At 48.4% G+C, this 27978-nt stretch overlaps 1 protein-coding gene across 1 annotated transcript; it reads left to right on the top strand.

The window, feature by feature from the left end:
• Positions 1-1311: 1311 nt before the first annotated feature.
• On the top strand, positions 1312-25914 carry ZC3H14 (zinc finger CCCH-type containing 14). Its single transcript, XM_032974421.2, has 16 exons — positions 1312-1453; positions 2898-2940; positions 3569-3683; positions 4137-4177; positions 4389-4623; positions 5182-5926; positions 6927-7138; positions 7730-7830; positions 9275-9973; positions 10560-10761; positions 11649-11986; positions 12399-12519; positions 13726-13862; positions 19583-19668; positions 21051-21164; positions 22760-25914. Exons 1-16 carry the CDS (start codon positions 1364-1366, stop codon positions 22760-22762), a joined length of 3282 nt encoding a protein of 1093 aa, XP_032830312.1. The 5' UTR covers positions 1312-1363; the 3' UTR covers positions 22763-25914.
• The last annotated feature ends 2064 nt before the right edge of the window (positions 25915-27978 follow it).

Below are 27978 nucleotides of genomic sequence, written 5' to 3'. Positions count from 1 at the left end.
CTACATCTGCAGAGCGTGAAGAACCAGTGGCATCTACGTCTGCAGAACGTGAAGATCCAGTGGCATCTACATCTGCAGAACATGAAGAACCAGTGGCATCTACATCTGCAGAACGTGAATAACCATTGGCATCTACATCTGCAGAACGTGAAGAACTAGTGGCATCTACGTCTGCAGAACATGAAGAACCAGTGGCATCGACATCTGCAGAACGTGAAGAACCAGTGGCATCTACATCTGCAGAACGTGAAGAACCAGTGGCATCTACGTTTGCAGAACGTGAAGAATCAGTGGCATCTACATCTGCAGAACGTGAAGAACCAGTGGCATCTACTTCTGCAGAACATGAAGATCCAGTGGCATCTACATCTGCAGAACATGAAGAACCAGTGGCATCTACGTCTGCAGAACGTGAAGAACCAGTGGCATCTACATCTGCGGAACGTGAAGTACCAGTGGCATCTACGTCTACAGAACATGAAGAACCAGTGGCATCTACATCTGCAGAACGTGAAGAACCAGTGGCATCTACGTCTGCAGAACGTGAAGAACCAGTGGAATCTACGTCTGCAGAACATGAAGGTCCAGTGGCATCTACATCTGCAGAACATAAAGAACCAGTGGCATCTACGTCTGCAGAACGTGAAGAACTAGTGGCATCTACATCTGCAGAACGTGAAGAACCAGTGGCATCTACATCTGCAGGAGATTATACAACTTTTGTAATCTCTAACTCCTTCGTAAGGAGAGGAGTCCCTTCATATATTTATCGCATACAGTATATTATATATTTTATGAGATATTATATCATACCTGTCAACCCCTTATCAGTGCCTACCTTATTATATACCAACTCAGACCTTATCGGTCACCCCGTGCCCCTTGTAAATCTCAACTTTCATCCTACAAAGTTCCCATCACAAGGGAGAAACACAAACACATAGACACTTTTGTTGTTGTGTGTGCCCGCATTGAAACGGCTGTACGCCCTATGGACCTGAAAACGCAATTCCCCCTGTACAAGAATACGAGGTAGACCGTACGGGTTGACGGCTATGATATTTTAGATGTTATCACATATTGTTACACAGCATATTTCTCACAGTATATATAAGAAACAAATAATATCTTCTTGGTTCTTTCGGTAAAGTCACCGAAAGAACCAAGAAGATGAATCTCTGCAGTCACGAAAGCTTTAAATCGAAATAAATAATATATACGGACGGGCGGGGGGGGAGGGCACGCAATCATCGGCGTGGTCGGCGCGCTGACGTCACCGGCACCCCGCCTTCAAGTTCTGGGGGAGGACGTCATCGCGTAAGTTCGCGCGCGTGACGTCATCGCGCAGGGCCTGCCCTGCGCGATGACGTCACCCGAGGCGGCCTCCGCCACACAAGCAGCCGACATGGACGTCGGAGTGGAGCTCGGCACGGAGATCAGCCGCAAGATTCGGGTGCGTGACTCCTCTCGCAAGGGCCTCTGCCCCCCCCCTCCTCTCTCTCTCGTCCCCTTCTCCTCCGCCCGTGCTGGGCCCAGGTAAATCGGGGGTGCAACGGAGCGGCGGCGGCGCTTTGGGCGAGACCGGCTAGCGGCGACTTCGCGCGCAGCATGCCGCCGTGCGGCCTAGCGGATTAGGATGAGGCTTCGTGGAGTCCGCAAAGATCGGGGGCCTCGGTACCCCGAAACCGCGAGATCCATGAACCCCGAGACTTCTAGACCTAGAAACTCTTGAGATCCATAAACCCCGAGACCTCGAGACTTAGAGGCTCTGAGATCCATACACCGCGAGACCTCTAGACCTAGAGGCTCTGAGATCCATACACCGCGATACCTTGAGACCTGAGATTCATAAACCGCGAGATCTCTAAACCCTATGACCTCTCAATCCCGAGTCTCCTAAAACCATAAGCCCAGAGACAGACCCCTAAACCCAGAGGTTCCTAAATACCAGAAACCCCTAAAAAGTATGTGTTTAGAGGGCGTGGGGGCAGAAATGATAATGGGGTTGTGTTTGATATTGTGCCCTACGTCTCGGCTTCAGTGGAGTATGGCACGGGTAGTGTTAGGCTGTATGGCCAGTATCGTGCATGATGCATTCTCCTTCACCAACCAGTACTGACCAGCGCGGTGAAGTATGGTCAACAACCCTCACGATCTGCACGGCTTGAGGAGGCCCCCCCATCGATCAATGCATTGACAAAAGGGCTGTAGATATACATGGGGTAGTTATGGAGTGTATAACTAGCATGTGTATCTTGTGTAGGACTCGTCCTACCGACAGCACAGTCTATTGCCAGTATAGCAGATATCGCTTAAAATGTAGGCGTTCGATTCGGCATCGGGATTAATTTCCCACTGAAATATTGTGCGGGTCGCTGTTAGATTGGAGTAGGCACGTTATTAGTAGCCGCAGCCATGGGAGGGGGGTATACTGGATGCAATGTGCCGGGTGCTGACACACGCGGCTATTTTCGCAGGTAAGGCCCACTGAGCTATGTAGCTCCTTATCAGAAGCAACCTGGCCACAAATGATAGCTCAACGAAGTGGCGTATGTGGAAATTTAGAGCAAGAGCCAAATACCCTCAACCTCGTGTATCTAAATGTGGAGGAGAAAACCGGAGGACCCGGAGAAAAAAAATCTACGCGACCACGGGGAGAGCATGCAAACTCCAAATATATAGGTGTCAGGGTCCGGGATCGAACCTACGCTATCCCGAATACCAAGCGAGGAAATTCACATCTCGCCACCGTGGTGTCCAATATAGCTACCACTGATGGGCGCTCCGCGGACAGGCACGTGTTATTATTGGTACAGGAATACAAATATCTGCTGTGTGGGTGTTAACGTGTAATTAATTGTTCATCGTGCTGTGTTTGTGGGTGTGTTCTCTTTCAGTCCGCTATTAAAACCAAGCTCACAGAGCTGGGGGTTTATGTTGGTAAGAGACACACCTTCAATCACAAACACATTCGCACCCTTTCATAAAACACCTTTCCGCAATCTGTAATTACATGTAATAATTGATCTAAACGCTACATCAACATACATGTTTATTATTGTGATTTATATTGTCATAGGGGTGGGCTATCTGATTATTTAAGTAATTGATTACTCTGCTGATTATCGGGTTACATTGCTCGACTAATGGGATAACACGAAGGTAGTTGAGGAAAACTCTCAACCTGTTCCCACGTGTGCCACTGGAGGGGAGGTGATGTGCGCGGATTTGGTAGTGTCATCTGAAAAACAAACATAAATGAATTTCTTCGTTTAATCATTGGCTGCCCCTCGATCATTGAGTTCTTGAGTAGGTGCCCACACGACTGAAAACATCGGCTTGTAAACCCTTTTATGAATAAAATCAGCCTTCGGTCTACGTAGGTGAATAATAAACACGTTTTATAGACTAATTCATACGTGTCTTGCATCACCTTTGTTTCGGATTTATCCGGGCCACCCTTCCCACCCCTTTACCCCAGACAATTGGGCGTTGACTGTCATTCATATTCCACTGACGAATTGTTACACGGTTCTGAACTTTGAGCCCCTTGCGTTGTGCTGCTCAGACAATGAATTGCCGGACTACATCATGGTGATGGTGGCCAACAAGAAGAGCCGCGATCAGATGACTCGCGATCTGATGCTCTTCCTGGGAGACAACACCAGCAAGTTCACCGCGTGGTACGCTTGCGCATGCACGGACATTGTGCGCTGCTTGGTGCACTGCTGCGTGCGTTATCCCACTTGCCGTTGTCAACATCACTGTCATCTTTGCCATTTTCAACGTTGTAATCACCGGGGTTTCCCTCCACATTTAAAAACGTGTGTTTAGGGTATAAATCGCTATTATGAATTTGCATGTGATAAGCCACTTCTTTGAGCCATCATTTGTGGCCAGGTCGCTTCTGATAAAGCTATAGAGCTCTGGGCCTTACCTGGGAAAATAAAAAAGTAGTAAATTTCATCATGATAATGATAATTCTTTGTGCATGTTGATTTGTGTGTATGCGTATGTATGTGTGTATCAATGGTCACTTGTGTGCATGCTTGGGTGCGCATGCATGTTGTATGTATGTATGTTGACTTGTGTGTGCTTGCATGTGTGTTTTTCCCATTACCCTCACCCCATCGCAGGCTGCATGGCGTCTTGGACAAGCTGCGTTCCATCACTGTGGGTGAGTGCCTCTGTCGGACACACTGCGATGTACCAGGCACTGTCTTCCTGTGATAATTCAGCGTATATGATTGTCCCTTGCTTTCGTCATTATCACAGAAAAGGACGTTGCTGAACTTCGCAGTGCAGGTCTCTCTTGCTAATCAAATATTTTTAAGGCTTTACTGGATAAACAAACGAACAACGTTACCTCCGCCGTGTTGCTCCCACAGACCAGGCTCAGACGCGAGTGGACGCCCCGGTATCCGAGAGCCGCGAAAAGAAAGACTCGAGCCACTCCATCTCCTACTCGACCGTACCCGCTGGCCGTGCCGTCCCCGAGGGGGTGCCGACGGCAGTGGCAGCGCCACCGCGCGACACCAAGGGCTCCACCAGCAGCGGCGCCACGGGTGGCAGCGGTAGCGGCGTCGGCGCACGCCGCGACCGTACCTCCTCCTCCAGTAGCCGGTGAGCAGGTGTCACCGACTGGTACAGGACTGCTGCGACAGCCGGTGGGGCAAAGCCCAATGTTTCGTCTGGTGCCTCGTGAGGTGTATTTATATAGCACCTTCAAGTAGCTTACAAAACGGCGACAGAATAAAATTATTTATGTGGCAGGGGCGTACAGGGATTGAGGAGTGAGTGACAGGGATAGAGTTTATTTGGGGATCACGAAAGGGCTATAGGGGAGGGACGGAAAGGAGTGGAGGGGCGAGGGGAGGGAAAATGAAGATAATGGGTGGTAGAGAAGAGGTGAGGCTTTGAGAGAGGAACGGAAGGAGGTTAAGGAGGGAGACTACCTTAATGTATGAGGGAATGCAGTTTTACGTCATTATTAATCTAAGAGCTCACGCAGCCCTTCATCTCTCTAAATTCATCTGGTTCTCTATGCTGAGGCGCTTCAGCTGATGTATTTTCTATTTTTATCAGATGCTTTAATTGGTGTTTCACAAGGAGCTTTGCTCTGCATTTCATCTGACGATGCACGTCTATGCGTGCGTGTCTACTTGTTCCCCCATCGGACAGACACAGTGGGGAGCATCGCTCCTCGCGCACCACGTTCAAGCACTCGCTGTCATCGAGCGCCGACCTCCCCATGCCCTCTGACCCCATCATCGACATCACCCCGACCTTGGACGACCTCTCATACGACCTGAGCAGCGGCGCAGGGGGGTCCCGCTCGCCGCCCCCCCACCGTCCCGCTCTCGTTGCCGTGACGACCTCAACCTCCCCGTCCAGGAAGCGGCCCGTCTCCATGGGGAATGTGGATTCGCCTCCCAGGAAGAGACCAATCGCCGTGGTGATGGGCTCCGGGTCTCCGCCCATCGCTGCTGCTGCCGCTTCTAGGAAGCGACCGGTCGTCATGGAGACGGTTCCATCGCCACCCAAGAGGCGTTCGGTCACCGTAGATACAGTCCCATCGCCCCCCCGGAAAAGACCTCTTCCCATAGGGACTGATTTGTTGTCCCTCAGGAGGAGGCCTGTTGCTGTGGAGACGGTACCTTCCCCTCCCAGGGGGCGTCCGGTTGCCGTGGATATTATGCCCTCTACTCTCAGGAAACGTCCAGTCGCCATCGCCCTGGATACCCTGCCATTGCCCGTCAGGAAGAGGCCCGGTGCCTTAGAGATGGATTCTTTGCCTCCCAAGAAGCGTGCCGTTGCCGTGGATACGGTGCCATCGCCCCCCAGGAGGAGGCCTGTTCCCGTGGTTTCGACACGGAGCAGCCACGACGGGGGCCACCAGCGCGGGGGCGAGCGACACGCGCGAGAGGTGAGGTTACGGGGGTCACAGGTCACAGGGTGTCACGCAAATTTCCAGGATTTGGCGGATGTGAAAGGACCGTGCCAACTACTCAGCTGAAAACAATTCTGCTGAATGGTTTATGTTCCTTAATAACTTAGGAATTACCTATGGCTATACTGCTCTCCAAACTGTTTGTGTGAGCCCTGGCCATTAACGCTCAACGTTAGAATCCTGAAAGTGTTCTAAATCTCCGTCATTGGGCCTTGCTCTGCGGCTGGTATGCAGATTTTCCTCTCTCCTTGTGACGCATTCGACCCGTCCAAGTCGAGACTTTCTCTCCGCCTGTCTGAAATGGGCACCAGAAGCCTTGCCTTCTTCAGTGCCTCATCGTTCTGACCCTGACGTTCATGTCGTCACCCTAATTAAAATCAATTCTGCAATGTAGTGTAGAAAATTCACCCCATCTCTCGGACGGCCTGACTCTGTCGACTTGTCAGAGACACAAACAACCCCCAGCGCACACGGGGAAGCGAGCTGGGGGTTTGAGTTTGCGAGCAGGTGAAAGAGATGATGGGAGAGAACGCGATCGAGGGATAGAGAGAGAGCGACAGAGAGCAAGAGCGGGCGAGGGAGAGTGAGATCAGGAGAGTGAAAGTTAGCGAGAGGCTGGTTGTAATCGCCAGCGAAACGTCATGCTACTCAGATTGTAAATGTTGTGGGTTTTCTTTCCAACACACGGATGTGCTGAAGTATTAACTGATTGGCCGGTTTTGTTTACGTGAACAAGCCTTACTAATTGGCTGTGTGGGTGGTAGTGGTGGGTTTAACGGCACGTTTATAATCACTGCAATCTTACCCAAAATCACCCCCTTTATTATGGAGAGAGGGCGATTGAGAGAGAACAGGTGATTGATGATAGAGAGAGAGAGAGATGGGAGTGAGAGAGTGCATGTGTGAGTGAGAGTGGGGCGATTTAGCGAGTGGGCGCTTCCGACGATGACGACAATGTTGTGCACGATGCGTGCAGGAGGGCGAGGGCTGGCGGAGTGGGCGGCGCGCGGGCGCCTCCAGCTCGGTGCTGCGCGTCTTCCCGCTGGAGGGCGACGACCACGATGAAGACGACGACCGAGGAGAGTGGGAGGAGGAGGGGGAGGAGGAGGAGGAGGACGAGGTGGAGGTCTGGCGGCGCGGGGGCGGCCCTGCCAGCAGCGTGCAGCTCCCCCCAAAACCCGAGCGCAAGTACGTGCAGTGAGGGGCACTTGGGGATGAGGGGGGGTGGGGGTGTAGGAGGATCCATGGACACACGTTCTTGGGAATATAAGGGGGAGGGGAGGAGAGGAGGAAGCCCACGGGGAGGTGAGGGGATGCATTGGAAGCCTTGCGGGCACGCAGGAATGTTAAGGGATATGTTGGAGTGCACGGGGATGCACAGGGATATTGTGGAGATAAAGGGGCGTCCGCAGGGAAGTAAAGGGACGCATGCCGATGCAATGGGACGTGAGGGAACGAATGGGGACGTGGAGTGATGCGTTGGAAAATACTGGGGACGTACAGGAATGTACTGGCAAACGTGGGAAGGCACGGATATGCGTAGGGACATCGTGGAGATGCGGGGTTCTGTGGTGAAGCTCGGGGTTTCAGGGGGGCACATGGGAGTACATGGGTAAGCCGTAAGGGAGGGATGCACTGGAATGCAATTGGACGTGCGCCATCGCGTCCGTGTGCCCCGTGTTCATGCGTCTTCCTGTCCGCTTCTTGTACGCGCACATCCACGGCCGTCCGCTGACCGCCCCCCCCCCCACCCTCCCGCCTGCCCGTCGCTGCCACCAGGCCAACGCTGCCTCCCTCGAAGCAGGCGAACAAGAGCCTGCTGATGAAGGCCATCTCCGAGGCGCAGGAGTCGGTCTCCCGCACCACGAGTCGCATGCAGCGTAAGCAACGCGCACCATCCTCACCTCTTCCCCTCCCGTCCATCCCATTCAATGTCCCAACCCGCTGACCCCCGACTATTGATCGTGAATGCTTAGCACACAACGCACTGATACGCAACTCGAAGCGAATACCTTACCACCACGTGTACTTAATATAGCCCCCTGTTGACTGGAGGTGCGGACTTGCGATCTCTCTGTTTCAAGGTTGAGAACAATTGCCGTAGCCCCTGATCCCCCGTAGCCACTGCAGCTCGCCGTGCTGCCCTGGAATATGATGTCTAGATGAATATATTGTTATGGTTATATATTGTTGTGATGTGATTAGACTCGTGCGTGATTATTCACGTGCTGTAAATGAGGAAGAAGCGAAGGGTGTGGTGCCCCTGTCTCAGACGAGCTGAGAGATATGATAATAGGTTTTTCCCATTTTATCTGGCAACAAAACAGGTGTTAAGTTGTTAAAACACCAAACTGAAACCTTTTACAAGGAATCATGTCTGCATTAACCACAATACTTGTGGTCAAAATGCAAACAAAAAATATACTCTGATAATATATGCATTGTCTTTGAAACGGATTGGTCCACACCAGACACAGCTTTCTTTTGAGCCTCGTCTCAAACGGTGTTAGACCAGGGGATGCCAAAAGGCGTACACAGCACAAAGACAATGCACTATCAGAGTAATGTGAGCTCGGGGTGAGCATCTACATCATGGGACCGTTTGAGACGAGGCTCAAAAGAAAGCTGTCTCTGGTGTGGACCAATCAGTTTCAAAGACAATGCATATATTATCAGAGTATATATTTTTTGCATTTTGACCACAAGTATTGTGGTTAATGCAGACATGATTCCTTGTAAAAGGTTTCAATTTGGTGTTTTAACAACTTAACACCTGTTTTGTTGCCAGATAAAAGGGGAAAAACCTATTATCATATTTTGGTACTGGCAAAGGAGGTCCCATGAATCTGAGAGATAGTCAACTCCGGTGGTTAGGGTGAGACGTAAAGAAGAGAGAGAACCTACGCTAGAAGAAGACTAAAGGCGATGAAAATGGAAGCATTTGAGCGGAGACCGAGAGGCAGGACCTAGGGAAGAGAGAGGTGGTTTGGAGTGGTGAGCTAGGACATATGAAGGACTGTGGAGTGGATGTGCAGATGATGGCCCAAGACAGGAATGAGGACCAGGAAGGCAGACCCTACACGAGTTTCCAGGAATAATGCAAATAGTTTATTTATCCATGGTTAGGCTGCACCTCCCATTAGCACGGTTGGCAAAATACGTTCAGCATGCATACATACATAATGTCAGGGTTGATGAAAAAACTATGGTCTGGGTATGAACGTCCTCTGCTGCTTTCCTTTGTTGCTGCCCCTCTGTTGCTACGACCGCCTCCCCTAACCTCTGTCTGGCTTCCGTGGGGTTCCCCGCTCTTCCTCCACACAGCCATCCAGCAGCGGCAGACTGCCCCCGTGGCCCCCAGGGCTCGCCCTCGGGAGGACAGGGAGGGCGAGTGGGAGCCCAGGAAGTGGACGCGCGGGTCCGGGACGGTCCAGGCCGACGAGGCGGGCCGGCTGACCTACAGGGCCTCCGGTCCGCGCCAGAGTGTAACCCGCTGGCCCGAGGCCCGGCCTGGCACGGCACGGCTCCCGGAGCCAAAGCACGGCCTCCTGCCACATTCGGAGCAGCGGCAGCCGGAGCAGCAGCAGCGGCAGCCGGAGCAGCGGCAGCCGGAGCAGCAGCAGCGGCGGCAGCAACAGCAGCAGCAGGCAATGGAACCACAGGAAGTGGAACCGCGTGAAGTAGAGTCGAAGCGCTCCACTGTGCCACAACCACGCCGGGCCATGATCAGGAGGAACCTGGAATTGGGTCAGGGCGGTGCCCAGCCGGAACGGGAGAGCTGGCGCCCCAAGCAGACACAGATGCAACCTCAGCCGCAACCTCAGCCGCAACCTCAGCCGCAACCTCAGCCGCAACCGCAGCTGCAACCTCAGCCGCAACCCCAGCCGGAACCCCAGCCGCAGCCGCAACCGCAGCTGCAGCCGCAGATAAAACCGCAAGTGCAGGCGCTGCTTGTGGACTCGCGTCACGTGGAGGCGCTCGGAGATGACGCGAGGCCGCACGAGGCCGGCAGCGCTCGGCCTGGTGAGTGGCGGTCGCGGCCGAATCGGCGGAGGAATGAGGAGCAGGATACGAGAGTTGGATTAAAGAGTGGCGGAGAATTTCTTCCGCCTGGCACCGTTGGTTGTGTTGCCTTTTGTTCATCATCAGTTCCGTTGTCATCAGCAGTAGTAGCAGCCATAGCATTGCTTTCATTATCAGGCACTGCCAGCAGCAGCATCGGTATAATAATGATCGTCAGCACCAGCAGCACTCGTATCACCAACTTAGCACTGTTGGCTACTTGCGGTGCGAAAGAAGTTCAACGTACATACCATTGTTATCATGAATCGGGCGATTATTAATCAGCAGCCGAGGTCTCCGCATGCTAGCCGCCGCTGATGTTAGCCGCGACTGAGAATTTAACTCTGGTTGCTCGCTTTCAGGTGCCGTGCCCCCAACATTTACCGATAATTGTGTGTTAAATTTAGTTTAATGAAAGCAAGAAAATGACATTTGCTCGCGTGTACCTCTGGTGTGTGTGCGTCCGTGCGTGTGGATGACTGAAACGGTCACTAAAACGTCTGCGCTCTGTGTGTGTGCGTGCGTTTGTGTGTCTGCGCGCGTGCAGTGGTGGTGTTTGCCGACACGCGCTCCTTCGTGCTGACGGACGAGGAGAGGGGCCAGACGCGAGATCCCCCCAGGGAGACTGTGACGGTGGCGGCAGTGGCGACGGCGGTGATGCCCGCCGCTCCGACCAGCATCTCGCTGGCGCATCGTCTGGGCGCCACTCCGCCAGCCGTCATCGCGCCGCCTCGGCTCATACGGAACCGGTAACGGCACGGCAAGGGCTCATCGGGGTCAGGCTCGCTTCAGAGGGAGGAGGCCCAAGGGGCAGCGATGGGTGGCGCCCAATGAATGGACTTTACCGAAACAGTTTATAGATACAGTGTGTCGTTGCACTTCATAGAGTAAAGCCTCTGGAAGCCGGATAAGGTTTCCTGAAATAAATAAGGAAAATTAACAACGTACCGCTGTTGGCATGTTAATGGGAGTAGGCAGCGTACGCTTGTGCACTAGGAATTCTAATGAGATATACATACCTGTTGTATGAAATCGGGTAAACCCGCGCACTTAGATGCGATCGCTTCATCAGAAATACCTCCACGTGTGGCGCCCTCTCGTTATGCGGTTTTCAAAGTTGTCCTTGTTACTGCCAATTAAATCTTTCCGGTGACAAACGCTTGTTGGAAAGCGTTACAGGATCTGTGCATTCGCATGACATTTTCTTGTTTTCTGTATGAAATCGGGTAAACCCGCGCACTTAGATGCGATCGCTTCATCAGAAATACCTCCACGTGTGGCGCCCTCTCGTTATGCGGTTTTCAAAGTTGTCCTTGTTACTGCCAATTAAATCTTTCCGGTGACAAACGCTTGTTGGAAAGCGTTACAGGATCTGCGCATTCGCATGACATTTTCTTGTTTTCTGATTCATATCAGTGCACTACCGCCCCACTCTAGCCCAGGGGTCGACGACCATTTTTGTTATTCTGTAAACAAAAAGACTCGGTACTTGAGGAGCCGCAATACGCTTGTGAATAACGTCACCAAGCAGCCTTTAAATAGCTGCACGCTGCTCCGGAGCCGCAGGTTTTGCCGACCCCTGCTCAAGCCACCGACGCTCACGCTTGCGCGCGCGCCCGCACGCGCCTTTTTGCAGGAACCCCGAACCACCACGCCGGCCCGTGAGCCCCAAGTTCATCGTGACGCTGGACGGCGTCGCGACGCCTCCGGCGGGGGCGGCCGCATTTGACGGCGACGCGGAGGACGATGAGGCGACGATGACCGCCGTGGCGGCGGCGGCGTCGGGTGCCGAGGTGGAGGAGATGGAGCAGTGCTACTCCGAGTCCGAGGCCATGGGCGGCGTCGTCGACATGGAGGAGATGGAGCTGTCGGTGCCGCTCGGGAGGCCCCACGTGTTCGTGCAGGCGCAGGGCGGCAAGCTGATGCAGATCCCCAAGCTCAAGCCCGTGGCCGTGTCGCTGGGAGAGTCTGACGGTAAGGCCCGGGGGGTGGAGGGCCGTCAGCTGATGGGGGTGGGCGTCAGCTGATGAGGTGGGCGTCAGCTGATGACGTGGGCGTCAGCTGATGGGCGGCGCTGGGAGGAGTCCGCTTACAGTGTGTTGTGGAGGAAGCGTCGTTCACTGAGCTGAAATTAAAATGTCTCTCACCTGTGTCTCCCCCATATGTCCTCTTGCCCCGTGGCTGTGTCTCCTCGTGTCTCCATCTCCCCCATCCCTGCGTCTCCTCCCGCGTCTCGACGTTATCTCCTCCCGTCGTCTCCCCACTTCTCATCGTCTCCCCCCGTGCCTCCCTGTGTCTCCTCGCCTCTCCCTCCTCCCACCACCCCCCCGCAAACCTCCGCATTTCCCCTCGGTTTCTCCTCCCCACGTGCGACCTCTGCGCCCAGACGACTCCGACGAGGGCTACGTCCCCGAGGCGCAAGCGAAAGGGCGCGAGCGCTGCCGCTTCTGGCCGGGCTGCAGCAATGGGGAAGCGTGCCCCTTCCACCACCCGACGCAGTGCTGCAAGTAAGCGTTGCCCCCCCCCAGCCCTACCCCCCACCTTACCCCCCTTTTTAAAAAGTTTCCATCTTTCACGTGGAGAGATGGGTAGAGCTGAGAAGTCTTTTGCTTGGCCTTCGTGTGTATGTATGCACGTGTGTGTTGAACTTCTTTAGCACCATACGTAGCCAACCGCGGTAATCGGAAGGTGCGGGGGGAAGGACAAACAAACTGAACACAAAAAGCAGTTCTAAAGAAATACGTTTTTTCAATCTAGATTTAATAGTGCACAGCTCCGGTGACTTCTTAATATCGGAAGGAAGAGTGTTCCAGACGGCCGAAAAAACGCTTGTGAGAGCGCGCGATGCGGTGACCACCGTCTTTGTTCGACGCTTAGCCAAAAGCCGCTCCTGCTGCGAGGATGACCGGAGTTCGCTTGATGGTTTATTGCTCCTTGACGAGATAACGTTGCTATATAAGCAGAAGTACGCTATGAGCGTATCACCTTATAGGGATGGTTGACCACCATGCACTAACTGGTGCTCTGCGCTTTCAGCAGAGGGCAGTTTCTCAAAAATCCTTTGCGCTGCACTGCGCTTCCAACGCCTGTGCTCGCCGCCTTTACCAACTCCGCACTGACCAGCGTGGTGAAGTATGCTCACGTAACCCCCCCTGTGACCCGCACGGCTCGGGCAGGCCTTCGTCCAGCAGTGGGTAGACAAAAGTGCCGTACATGTGCACATTCAGCGGAGACGCGGATGCTGAGAAAGGAAGACAATTAGCAACTGGAGAGTGTTGAGAGGTGGTTGTGCCATCGGATGTAGAAATTAGTTGCATGGGTCCCGCTGTGGCGAGATGCTCGCTACCTCGCCTGGTACACAGGAGGCCGTGGGTTCAATGCCGACCTTGACGCCTGCTGTATATTTGGAGGTTTGCATGTTCTCCCCGTGGTCGCGTGGATTTTTCTCCGGGTCATCCGTTTTTTCCCTCCACATATAGAAACAAACATTTAGAGTATTTGGCAGCTATTAATTTCCACATGATAAGCCACTTCATTGGACTATCATTTCGTGGCCAGGTCACGTCTGAAAATGGGCTATGTAGATCAGTGGGCCTCGCCCGGTAAAGTAACGATCTGTTAGACGCACAAATACCTATTTGCCCAGAATATTTAAACTTGCATTAAAAATGTTTATGTTTCCACGTCTTGGTAATGCTCTGTTCCGCACACAGGACGTTCCCCAACTGCAAGTTTGGCGATCGGTGCCTTTACATCCACCCGGTGTGCCGCTTTGACGGGAAGTGCAGCAAGGTTGAGTGCCCCTTCACGCACACGGAGAAACGCCGCCCCGCGCAGCCTGCCAAGCCAGGTGAGCCAGGCTCGAGTGAGCACACGTTTGTGTCGTGTGTACGCGCGTCTGTAAGCAACAAAGGCGGCCGGGCGTGGTGCTGGCCACCCACCCCCTTGTGCAGTGGGAGGTGAGTCTGCAGTGGATTGATCAAAGGATTGGACAAATCCTTCCGATTGTCATTCTAATGTTATTGAGATTACCCTTGTCAGTATTTGCTCATTTCTATGGTAAGATTTGAAGCTTGCGCGTGCACGCACGAACTTATAACCACATAGTTTCTATTCTGTATATTGTGATTGATGTATTACATTTTAACTTATCGCACATGGGCCTATCCCATGACCTGTTGGTATGTCTTGACCAATCCACATAGCTTTAAAAGTGTCCCCCATAATTAGTACAGATACCGTGGGACACTTGCCCAACTTGGCACTGAATTCATAATAAAGGTTTTTGGGTTAGATCGCGTTTATTTATAAATGTGTCGTAACCCTCCACCACCCGACACGGCCAATCAGCAAAGAAAAGTGTCACGTTGACAAAAGACAAATAATTCACTACTTCAGCCCACCGGTGTGTTGAAGAGTTAATCCACATTTACAGTTTGAGTACGACGTTTTGCTGGTAAATACTTCCAGCATCATCGGGCAATTCGCCAGAATGGTAAAGCCCTCGCTTGCTCCCGGTTTTATATAGAGCAGAAGAGTGACGTCATCACTTAACTCATCAGGTGCAGTGATTAGAGGCGGAGGGGGGGGGTAATGTAATTATATAATCGATTAGTAATCAGTCATTGGTTATGATTAGTAATGAGTTGTAGATTAGTAATTCTTTAAATCAAAATGTAATGTGTATTATTTAATAATACGCTTCCAGGCCGCACTGAGCCGGTAGCTGTCAGAGCGATTAAAGTTATTCTTGTTCCTCTCAATTTCAATGGATTCTCTAATTAGTCTTTGCCAGTAATAATTAGTTTTACACACCACTGCAACTTTGTCAAAATCAATTGAGTGTCCTTGTTGACAAGCATGTTCTGCCACTGCCGACAGTTGTGTTTGAGATAATTTAATATTTCTCTGATGTTCTTTTAGTCTTACGCTGATGTTACGTCCCGTCTGCCCAATGTAGCAGCTGCCACATGAACAATTAATCCGATATACACCTTCTGTTGATAGTTTAGGTAATGCGTCTTTAGTGCAAGATACTAGTTTTTGAATTTTGTGTACTGTACCAAATCTTACTGTAATGTTTTGCTTTTGCAAAACGCGGGCTAATTTGTCAGTTACTCCTGAGATATATGGAATTTTTATTGTTTTAACAATCTGGTCGCTTTCAGTAGTATTGCTTTGCGATCGTGATTTGGCATTCAGTGCTCTGTTAATTTGAGCATTATTGTAGCCATTCTGTCGTAGTGCGTCTTTAACGTGTTTAATCTCTCTCACTAGACTCTCACCATCTGACACTGTTTTCGCCCGATGCACGAGCGTCTTAATAAGAGAGGATTTTTGAGCTGGATGATGATGTGATTCTGCATTCAGATAGGCATCAGTGTGCGTTTGCTTTCTGTAAACGCTGTGTGTTATTTTACCGTTTAGGCCATGTCCAAGCAAAATATCTAGGAATGGGAGTGTATTATTCACCTCCATTTCCATGGTGAACTGGATGGCCGGGTTTTGTGCATTGAGATGATTTAGAAAATCATTAAGTGTATCTTTACCATGTGGCCAGACAACCAAAGTGTCATCCACATACCTAAACCAAAAGGATGGTTTTAATGTGCTCGAGGCAAGTGCTCTTATTTCAAAGTTTTACATGTACAAATTTGCTATAGCAGGGGATAAAGGAGAACCCATTGCTGCTCCTTCCTTTTGTTTAAAGAAATCCCCTCTCCATAAGAAGTAAGTGTTATTTAAGCAATGGCCAGCAAGTTTCGGAATATCTTTTTGTAAACCGGTATTCTTTACTAGTGTATCAAGTAATTTAAGCAATTCATCCACTGGAACCTTAGTGAATAGAGAAATCACATCAAAGCTTACCAGAATATCATCAGGAGTAAGTTTAATATCTTTAATCACATTCACAAGATGTTCTGAATTTTTTATGAATGAAGATGTCTTACCGATGTAGGGCTGTATTTGTTTGGTTATATATTTTGCTAATTGATATGTGGCAGAGCCAATTGTACTGACTATGGGTCGTAATGGGATGCCGATTTTATGAATCTTTGGTAGCCCATAGAGTCTAGGTGGTTTTGAGGCCCTTGGCTTAATTAGGTATTGCTCATTTTTAGGGATTAATGAATTTGCAATTATTGCAGTGGTCTTACGTTCTAAAGTATTAGTTGGATCTCGTTTAATTTTAATGTAGGTACTTTCCTCTAGTAAATTTCTAATTTTATTATCATAATCGGCTCGTGACATCAGTACAGTAGTGCGGCCTTTATCAGCTGCTAGGATTTGGATATCCTTATTTACACGCAGCTCTCTTAAGGCTTTTGCCTCGTTAGAGCTAATATTTACTTTTGGAACTTTGCTATTCTCAATTATTTTAGCAACCTCATGTCTAGTCATCTCTGCCTCATTATGTGGAAGGAGTCTAACTGCTGATTCTACCTCAGCAATTATCTCATCCACTGGAATTGTGCGTGGGGTAACGGCAAAGTTAAGGCCTTTAGAAAGGATAGAGACCATGTCACCGGTTAATACAGTGTTGGTCAAGTTCAGTACAGTTTTGGTTTTACATTTTTGGTTTTCAGTAGGGATTTGTTTATTATGTAGTCTAGAAAATTTATTAATTTGGTTAGTTTTTGTTAGTTTAAACACATTATCAGCCGATTGTTGTGTTATGTTATCGATTATATTCCAATAATGCATAGATACACTATTGCTTATATCTAAGTGTAACTGCTTTAGCGATTCCGAAATGAACTTGACCAACACTGTATTAACCGGTGACATGGTCTCTATCCTTTCTAAAGGCCTTAACTTTGCCATTACCCCACGCACAATTCCAGTGGATGAGATAATTGCTGAGGTAGAATCAGCAGTTAGACTCCTTCCACATAATGAGGCAGAGATGACTAGACATGAGGTTGCTAAAATAATTGAGAATAGCAAAGTTCCAAAAGTAAATATTAGCTCTAACGAGGCAAAAGCCTTAAGAGAGCTGCGTGTAAATAAGGATATCCAAATCCTAGCAGCTGATAAAGGCCGCACTACTGTACTGATGTCACGAGCCGATTATGATAATAAAATTAGAAATTTACTAGAGGAAAGTACCTACATTAAAATTAAACGAGATCCAACTAATACTTTAGAACGTAAGACCACTGCAATAATTGCAAATTCATTAATCCCTAAAAATGAGCAATACCTAATTAAGCCAAGGGCCTCAAAACCACCTAGACTCTATGGGCTACCAAAGATTCATAAAATCGGCATCCCATTACGACCCATAGTCAGTACAATTGGCTCTGCCACATATCAATTAGCAAAATATATAACCAAACAAATACAGCCCTACATCGGTAAGACATCTTCATTCATAAAAAATTCAGAACATCTTGTGAATGTGATTAAAGATATTAAACTTACTCCTGATGATATTCTGGTAAGCTTTGATGTGATTTCTCTATTCACTAAGGTTCCAGTGGACGAATCGCTTAAATTACTTGATACACTAGTAAAGAATACCGGTTTACAAAAAGATATTCCGAAACTTGCTGGCCATTGCTTAAATAACACTTACTTCTTATGGAGAGGGGATTTCTTTAAACAAAAGGAAGGAGCAGCAATGGGTTCTCCTTTATCCCCTGCTATAGCAAATTTGTACATGTAAAACTTTGAAATAAGAGCACTTGCCTCGAGCACATTAAAACCATCCTTTTGGTTTAGGTATGTGGATGACACTTTGGTTGTCTGGCCACATGGTAAAGATACACTTAATGATTTTCTAAATCATCTCAATGCACAAAACCCGGCCATCCAGTTCACCATGGAAATGGAGGTGAATAATACACTCCCATTCCTAGATATTTTGCTTGGACATGGCCTAAACGGTAAAATAACACACAGCGTTTACAGAAAGCAAACGCACACTGATGCCTATCTGAATGCAGAATCACATCATCATCCAGCTCAAAAATCCTCTCTTATTAAGACGCTCGTGCATCGGGCGAAAACAGTGTCAGATGGTGAGAGTCTAGTGAGAGAGATTAAACACGTTAAAGACGCACTACGACAGAATGGCTACAATAATGCTCAAATTAACAGAGCACTGAATGCCAAATCACGATCGCAAAGCAATACTACTGAAAGCGACCAGATTGTTAAAACAATAAAAATTCCATATATCTCAGGAGTAACTGACAAATTAGCCCGCGTTTTGCAAAAGCAAAACATTACAGTAAGATTTGGTACAGTACACAAAATTCAAAAACTAGTATCTTGCACTAAAGACGCATTACCTAAACTATCAACAGAAGGTGTATATCGGATTAATTGTTCATGTGGCAGCTGCTACATTGGGCAGACGGGACGTAACATCAGCGTAAGACTAAAAGAACATCAGAGAAATATTAAATTATCTCAAACACAACTGTCGGCAGTGGCAGAACATGCTTGTCAACAAGGACACTCAATTGATTTTGACAATGTTGCAGTGGTGTGTAAAACTAATTATTACTGGCAAAGACTAATTAGAGAATCCATTGAAATTGAGAGGAACAAGAATAACTTTAATCGCTCTGACAGCTACCGGCTCAGTGCGGCCTGGAAGCGTATTATTAAATAATACACATTACATTTTGATTTAAAGAATTACTAATCTACAACTCATTACTAATCATAACCAATGACTGATTACTAATCGATTATATAATTACATTACCCCCCCCCCTCCGCCTCTAATCACTGCACCTGATGAGTTAAGTGATGACGTCACTCTTCTGCTCTATATAAAACCGGGAGCAAGCGAGGGCTTTACCATTCTGGCGAATTGCCCGATGATGCTGGAAGTATTTACCAGCGAAACGTCGTACTCAAACTGTAAATGTGGATTAACTCTTCAACACACCGGTGGGCTGAAGTAGTGAATTATTTGTCTTTTGTCAACGTGACACTTTTCTTTGCTGATTGGCCGTGTCGGGTGGTGGAGGGTTACGACACATTTATAAATAAACGCGATCTAACCCAAAAACCTTTATTATGAATAATATTGGTCGCGAAAGCCTACGTGTTAAATTGGCACTGAATGACGGTTTGTTTTTAACGTAACACGTTGGTTTTCGCAGCCAGTATTATTTCACAGCCGCAACCTTGGCCAGATCATTACGTGGCCTCAAACAAAACATTCATTATGAATGCGTCACTGTTGTCGTTGGATAGGACCGCGTGTGACCATGAATGTGTGTGCCTGTAAGCGTGTTCAATTGGGAGCGGTTGTGTAGCGGTTGGCGTGCTGCGCTATGAACCTGGTGACCCGAGTTCGATTCCTGCTCATGTCCATCACCAATGATGATTATCTCAACCGGTCCTGGGCCTCCCCTAAGTCGACTCGGCCTCAAATGAGTACCTGGTGTGGTGTGTAAAGATCGCCACTGGGGAGACAAAGGTGGTCGGGCGTGGTGTTGGCCACCCACCCCTCGCGTGCCGTGCCGGCCTTCGTAGGTGCTCGTGAACAGCACTTGCCCCAACAGTCTGTTAAGGTTATAACGGGGGATCTTTGTCTTTGTTCGTTAGTGGCAGCCCCAGTCGTCTCTTCTTCCGCTCAATGCCGCTTCTTCCCCGAGTGCAAGAACCTGGAATGTCCCTTCGAGCACCCAAAGGTAACAACTTCTTAATTTATTTTTAAGCGTTTTGTCCTCAGGGGTTAAGAGATGTTGAAACGTCTTGAGATATTGTTTCGTGAGATGTCTTCTTCCTTTGGTCATCCCCCCAATATAGGGCGGGTGGTGTCCTACTCACGACAAGAATTCCAAAGGAATGTCTTTGTTCACGAGCGACCGCTGGAACATAATTAATGGAAGCAAAAAGCAAAAGAATAAAATAGCATTTGACCGGATGGCTCGGGAGATGAAGAGCGCTCAAGTGTTGTTCATCTCATCCCGGTCATCAATGACTGCGCAAAAAAGCAAATCCTGTGACGTTAAATTTGGTGCTGCACTTAATTTGACAGAAATCGGCCTCATTTTAGAATTACAAATATTTATTTGGCTATTGTGTGGCGAACATTACGGTGTCGGTAGGGTGGATAGGAACGAACTTGCGCCCCAACTGTGTGGACCGAAGGTCACTTGTGGTGATATCAGAGGTGGCTCTGTGATGTCCGCTTCCGTGGGCCAGTTGTCTAACATTGAGGTTTGCACTGCTCTGAGGTGAGATCTGAATGGATTCTTCACCCAATGACTTTTGACACCGGTCGTGTGGATTGGATCACATTGGTGAAAGCAGGAATCCATAATCTTTGGTTCTTCCGAGTTAATTTCTCCCCCTGCATCCCCAGCTCTCTCGGCCTCCCACTTACAGCAACCACCCACTCCCCCCCCCCCAGCCCCACGTCCTCTCCCCCTAGTGCTCACACAGCGCTCCCCTCCCCTCCCCCAACCCCACAACCCCCCCTCTCTCTCTCTCTCCCTCCTTGCCCCTCCCCCCTTACCTATATAACCTCTTGCCACGGCAGCTCTCGCTCCCACTTCAGCAATTTGTTCTTGCTGTGGTTTTCCCACCTGATGATGATCGCTTGTGTTGCAATCGAAACGTCGTGATTATTTTATTTTATTTCTAACTACGTGACTTTACCGAAGGAACCAAAGAGTATTGGTGAAATATTGTTTGCGTTACTAGGAAATAAGTTGCTTTGCAACTCAGTATTGTTCACAATCGCATGTTTTCCGTTGATACTTCTATGACAATGCAGCATATTTGACTTTTTTAGGATTAGTGTATTCAGGCAGGCATATTACCTCTTAATTTATATTGTTTCAAGGTGAATTGATGTAAAAAAAAAACTCAACACATTCCTCAGTAGCACTTGCCTACGTACTCTGAAGAAGACTCATTGCCCATAACGTCAATATTTTGGTCTTCTCTCGAAGGCCGCAACGTTATTGACGAACGCGAGCTTCTTTATCAACGAAAGTAAAAATTGTCAACGAATTTTCGTGTTTTTGTCCCCCCGCCCCCCCCCCCCTCCGCGCCGCGTTTGCAGCCGTGCCGCTACGGGGTACGCTGCAAGCGAGCCGGCTGCGTCTTCTACCACCCCTCGCCGCCCTCTCTGCCTCCCCGGCAGGCGCTCAAATGGACCAAACCCCAGGAGGTCAAGGTAAGAAACATCTGTGTACCTGTGTGTGTGTGTGTGTTCTTGCTGAAAGCACTGACCCTAACAGCCTATGTAGCCTCTCTACCAGCGATATTTGTGTTTGTGTGTACTTGTGCGCGGTAGTGCGGTGGTTAGTGCGCTATGCTACGAACCCGGCAAACCCGAGTTGAATTCCCGCTCACGTTCAACATCATTGACGATTTTCTGAATTGGTCCAGAGCCTTCGGTTGACTCGGCCTCAAATGAGTACCTGGTGCGATGTGTTAAACATCATCACTGGGGAGGCAAAGGCGGCCGGGCGTGGTGCTGGCTACCCACCCCCTCGTGTGCCATGCCAGCCGTCATAGGTGCTCGCTAACAGAACTTGCCCCAAAAGTCCGTGAAAGGCTTCACAGGGTAGAGGTTTTTTTTGGTCGCAAAAGCCTACGTGTTAAGCTTCACAGGGTGTCTTTGGGTAGTGGTGGAGCAGTGGTTATCACTGCGATATGAAATTCAGTGAACCGAGTTTTATTCCTGGCCATGGTTAACGTCAGTGGGAGAATTCTGAACATGAGACAAATATCCCAATAGTTCATACTATTATTAGGGAGCACCTGATAACAAGGGGGTAGAGAGATAATCTGCCTTCATTTACCAAGTGCTTTATGCTCGCACAATTCACCAAGCACTCATATTCTGGCTGAGCAAACTCTGTAGAGATTCAAGCCAGGTTAACATACCGGATGAGTCTTATGTCCACAACTAGGAGTCGAACCAGGGGTACTTGGATCAGAGGTTGGCAGTGGTTGTTCTATTGAGAGATTGGTTCCCACAACAGCAATTTGTAATTCCCACCAATAGTTTAACATACATCACTGGCCACAAGTAACGTTCGTCGTGCGTGTAAGCTCGCGTTGGCAGTGACGTGAGATATCTCGGGGCGCCACGGTGGCGAGATGTTAACTACCTCGCCTGGTGTACAAGGATGTTGCGTGTTCGATACCGACCCTGACGCTTGTATATTTGGAGCTTGCATGTCTCTCCCCGTGGTCGTTTGGATTTTTCTCCGGGTCCTTCGGTTTTTCCCTCCACAATTAGAATCGACATCACGCGTTTCGAGTGTTTGGCTTCTGTACATTTCCACATGACGATGAGCCACTTTGTTGAGCTGTCATTTGCGGTAGCCAGGTCACTTCTGAAAAAAAGAGCGACATAGCTCAGTGGGCCTTACCCGGAAATGTTTTTAATTCATATGGCCTTGAGCAGGTCGTTTCCATAACATGGGGACAGAGTTAAAGGACGAGACTGGTAATGGAATGGCAATCAAAGGACGAAACGTGTCCGGACGGGACAACCACTGCCGAGGATAGAATCTCTGAGATCAGCTCATATACGCGGGGAGTGAGATTGTGGTGTCACAGGACCCTGCAGGATGGTGATGCCATGGGTGTTCCTTCATCCAGCAGTGGATAGACAATGGTTTATGGTTAGTTATTAGCATGCCCCCCCCCCCCATGGTCTCATTGATCCCAGCCCGACGTTGTCTTGTACATCACTGGTGGTCTTTTAACGATTGTAATTGTAGACTCTAATCTCTTTTTTATGTTTTTTTCTTGCAGTGAGGATTTTTTTTGTTGAAGAGAGGAATATACGCAAGACTTGCCCCATCTGGCAACCTTTAATCGACACACACACACATTTAGAAACTCATTGACACTTCACCACGAGACTGGGTGAAATCCTGTGATGGGTTATGTCTTGCCGCCGATTGTGAGCTGGAAGCGTATGACAAAGTCACGATTGTAAAAATAAATACAGTTTTAAATAAAAAATATTCGAAAATATCATTATCTTTTACCCTTAATGCGTCAGATCTCAGAGTTGAGATGTTTAATTGTCCCATGGGAAATCCCGTTCAGCCAGTTAACCCAGCTAGTTTTCTCCGGAGATCTATGGTGCATCGGCACGAAACAACAACATCAAAGTGATCCGTACGCAGGAACAGGCAACATCGGAACAGAATGCGTCGGGAGGTGCAGGGAAAATAAAATCCATCAAGTACAAAAAAATTACAACATTAATATAACCAGGCATATTGCACCAAAAATTCAAGACGATGTGACTAATGGTTGGAGAGGCGATAATCGCAAGGCGAAATGAACACAATCGAGGGGATAAAACAGCCAGTCAATCCTGAGAACGCAAAAAGTAGTAGCAAAGTGTGTCAGGTATGGATGGAGCTGATCTTGCTGCTGCGCTTTCTGAGCTCGGAGTCAATGGTGGAGTGAGAGAGAGGTAGCAGAGGGAGCTTGATCCTAAGCTTGAGAGGTGCAAGGGCATTCTGGTAACGTGGGGCAGCAATGTGGAAGGACGTGTCGCTCAACCCTACTTTTAACAGCTGGTATTTTTTAATTAGAAACGGGGGGGGGGGGGGAGGCACTTCTGAGGTTGCAGCTGGGAATTTGTGGAGCTAGGAGGTCCTTTTAGATTTTTGGCAGGTTTATTTCAAAATGACTTAAGGATGAAGACAGCCCAGTGGTGATCTCACATTCGGATGTCCAGGGGGGACTAATTTGAGGTAATATAGAGGTTGTAATGATCTTTTCTAAAGCGGGCATCAAGGGCAAAGCGGATGGCTGAGGGGTAAAATGTAACAATCCGTTTTAGATTGGTTTCGGAGGCTAGCCGGTTGACAATATCACAATGGTCAAAGATGGGGTGGATGGTACCTTTAATTATATCAAGACAACTGAGGAGCCCAGATGGGTGACCATTGTTGACACTAAGCAGGTTCCCCATAGGGCTACGTGGCGAACGGCAGAGAATGATGCAATCAAAATCAATTGTACCGTATTATACGACCACGTCAATGTCCCCCACCTTGACCAACGCACCACAGACCAACTTGAAGTACGGTCAAACAACCCTCACTGGCCCGCACGGCGTGAGGAGGCCCTGATCCAGCGGTGGATTGTACACGTGCCGAAAAGGCCAGTGGTATATCGCCCTTAGCCATCACATTCAACCCAAATGTGATCCAACACTCTAGTGGCCATTGCTACAGTCATCGCCTCTCACTAATGTACACTGTGCTCACATGAAGTCGCGCACCGCTCTTCACGTGTGCACACGTGTGGGCACGTGCACAGAGCCCACACGGGCCAACCAACAACATTGGCTTACACTTGTGAATGCCGTTGTGGCCGTCGAAGACATTATATTTGTGAAGAACCACCTTATTGTTTATTTTAGACGCGTCTTCGGGATGCTGCCGTGGTGTGATGGTGAGCACACTGGGCCTTGCGATCCAGAGGTCGCCGGTTGCGATCTCCTGGCACGGCAGTTGAAAACAATCGTGGAATTTTCTTTCGAACAAAAAAAACCTGGCCTTCATCCGCTCGGCAGCATAAATGTGTACACCACAATAAATCTCGGTAGGTTGCGTGCAGTGGGGTAAAATGTGGGCAACTTCACAATACATCTGGTCAGCGTGGAAGAGCAGACCAGATACCCTCTCGAACGTCTGCTAACGGAGGCAGCAGTGATGTAAAGGTGTAATGCTGCACACCTGTTACCCATGTCTTCAGCAACGGTCCTGTTGGCCTTGCTTAAGGTTGGTTCACACTCGCGTAACTCGTATTGTCGATGGGCTTGCTCGCGAATGGCTTGTTTTGTTCATCCCTAGTTTTTAAATTGAACCCCCTCCCCTTCAGCCACTTCTCTCTCGCATATGAAGTCTGCTGCTGCCGTTCACACTTGAGCAATTGGCCGATGAGACTTTTACGGAAAATGCACCGTAATGCATAAAGTGCGTCCGGCCACTTCTTCTACCTGTAGTTTTGGAGTAGAACGTGACTGCGTTCTCTCTTTGTTTTTTTTTAAATCGCGTGGGTCATAAAAAAAACATTGGTCATTGTTTCCTTCTCATCGCGCAAGGCTATCCGTAAAAGTACGACGTTTCCCAGCCAGGTTTAGTCTGCCAGGGGCGGTGTGGGGGCAATGTTTGCTCTGTGGTTTTACCTAATTTTCAAAATAAGCGGTTGTCCAAAACCAACGAATGCCTAAAGTTGGTAATGTGCAAATGATACGCAGCAGGGAGAGTGTATCATCACCGGCTGCTTGAGTGGGTAGAACGAGCGTCTCATAATAGGTCGGGCTGGCAGTTGTTTGATGCAGAAACATTACTATGAAGCTGGCAACATTAAATCTTTGCCACCCGGTGAAGCAATTTGTTAATTTACCGCCCATCGTTACGAAACCTGTGCGGTCCGGCGAGTCCATCGTTCAACAAATTGCATGAGTATGCAACCAGCCTTCACAGTTGGCTACGTCCGAAGCAAAGTGTTTGGGAGGGAGTGTTTTCTACTTGACTCTTAGCCTTCAGTGATGTCTCAGACCCCCGCCTGCATTTGTTTTCGCGGTGTTGTCTTCTTGCGGTCGAATCGCTGAACTTCGCATAAATGTCACGAGAACCCAAGTTCAGGTTCGCAAAACTAAACAGAAACCGGCGACAACTCTTTTTACTGTTCATTTATTTTATTGTAACTTTTTTTACATTAGGAAACGGCACTGTGTTGAAATTAACATGGGTCGCATGCAGAGCTGAAATGCTTAAAAATGTCACGGGAGGCCACGTCGGAGAGACCGCTGTTGATTTCTGTTTGTAGATTTGACGTCTGTACATGGCTGTTCACTGCCTTTGTCATCGTGCTTTGAAATTCGTTTTCAACAATATTCAAGGCAGCTTGACGGCCCAATAAACTTCCTAAAAGCTTGTTGTGTTGATGAGGATGTTCTGTCTGTCGATAATGTTGTTGAGTGGGGGCAAGTAGAATGTTATACATCCACTTGTTGAAGTTGCTGGGTAGCTCAGTAGAGCTAAGAACATCTTACAATACAGGTGTAGCGATATTCTTTAGGTCTTCCAATAAAGTCACTTAGGTTCAAAGAAAATAACAAAAAAACTACGACGTTTCGATCATAACACAAGCGGTCGGCATCAGGAAAGTGGGGTTAGCTTCTAAAGGCAAACTGTTTATAAAGGTTAGATCGCGTAAATATATAAATGTGTCGTTAAAAGCCGCCACCACCCGACACAGCCAACTAGTAAGGGTTGTCACATAAACAGAACGTGCCAATTCGTCACTAGTACAGCACTGACCGGTGTGTTGGAGAGCCAAGCCACAACATTTACAATCCGAGTACGACGTTTCGCCAGTAATGACAACCAGCTTCATCAGGTGATTTGTGGAGAAGTCCACGTGTTTTGTTCCTTAAATAGAGGCGTGGATGTGTTGACGTCACTTGTGAGCACTTCACGTGCGAAGTGGGGGGGGGGGGGTTAATGAATGTCTACAAATTACAATGGGTATCCATTGCTGGTTGGGTTATTTATATAGGATACCTTACTAATCGGCTGAAACCTACTAATTGGCTGTGTCGGGTGGTGGGGGGTTTAATGGCACATTTATATTTACAATATCTAACCCAAAACCTCTTATGGATAATAAAGTGGTGAACGAGATTTCGATTGCTGCTGTCTGGCTCACCAAGTATTCTCGCTTTTGCTGGATCTGAGTTCAGCCTTTGACACCATCGATCATGACATCTTGACTGATCGCTTGGAAAGCATCCATGGGGTTTCACGAACTGCTCTCAATTGGTTCAGGTATTCTCTTCTCTTGCCATTCGGGAACAGTTCGTATCTATGAGAGATTTTAAATCTGCTCCCAGCCCTGTTTAATTTGGGGTTATTGGCCCTTTTGTATTCATGTGGTGCCACTGGGTCATTTGCTCCGAAATCTCGGCCTAAAGTTTAATTGCTATGCGGACGACACTGAAATGTACTTACATACTGAGTCAGATATAAATTCGTCTGCCTCCATGCTTCGGCGCTGGCTTCCATCAAAAGTTGGTTGCAACAAAACTTCATCCAATTGAATGGGGTTAAAACGGAGGTGATACCCATTCGGTCACCCCACCAACTTCATAAAGCTGCGCCCTTCAACATTACGATTGACGGTCAGGTAATCAGTTCGGCACACGAAGTCACAAATGTATGTGTCATCTGTGATCCCACATTGTCCTTCAAGGCACATTAAAAAAGATCCCGAAGACTTAATTTTTTCCATCTATGGAATATCTCCCTATTCGATCCATTATCTCTGCCTCAGATGCAGAAAAGCTGGCCCATGCCCTTCATCTCATCTCGCATAGACGATTGTAATGTCTTCCTACTCCCTGACGTGGCTAAGAAGGTGCTAATCAATACTCGTTGGTTCTTTCGGTAAAGTCACGTAGGTAGAAACAATAATAGATCACGACGTTTCGATCGCAACGACAAGCGACCGTCTTCAGGTGAAGAACCAAACAGTATGGATTCCTGCAGTCACGAAAGCTTCAAATCAAGTGCTAATCAGTTTTTCAGCATGTTAAAAATGCAGCTGCTCGGGTGTTAACAGGAACACCTATCTTCACATCATATTACACTCATTTTGGTTTTCCTGCACTGGCTTCCAGTTTCACATATAATACAGTTTAAAATCCTATTACTCTTTGGTTATTTCGGTAAAGTCACGTAGAAAGAAATTAATTAAAATAATATAATATGACGTTTCGATTGCAACAAAAGCAACCATCATCAGGTACAAATGAATGAGAAAACAAACCTAGTAAACTTGGAAATATAATGCAATACAACACAGAGAGTCGGCCAACAAAACAGTCAACACCCCACCTGGTTGATTACGTTCTTCCAAAGATTGATACATTTGAGAGAGAGACAAAACATAGACACGGAGACACACAGACAGACACACAAGCAGAGAGACTTACAGAG

The sequence above is a fragment of the Petromyzon marinus genome, chromosome 53 (genome assembly GCF_048934315.1).
Source record: "Petromyzon marinus isolate PM22_M1 ecotype Great Lakes invasive population chromosome 53, UKy_Petmar_22M1.pri1.0, whole genome shotgun sequence".
Lineage (NCBI taxonomy): Eukaryota > Metazoa > Chordata > Hyperoartia > Petromyzontiformes > Petromyzontidae > Petromyzon > Petromyzon marinus.
The sequence above is the reverse complement of the archived record's forward strand: the minus strand, read 5'-3'. Positions and strand labels throughout refer to the sequence as shown.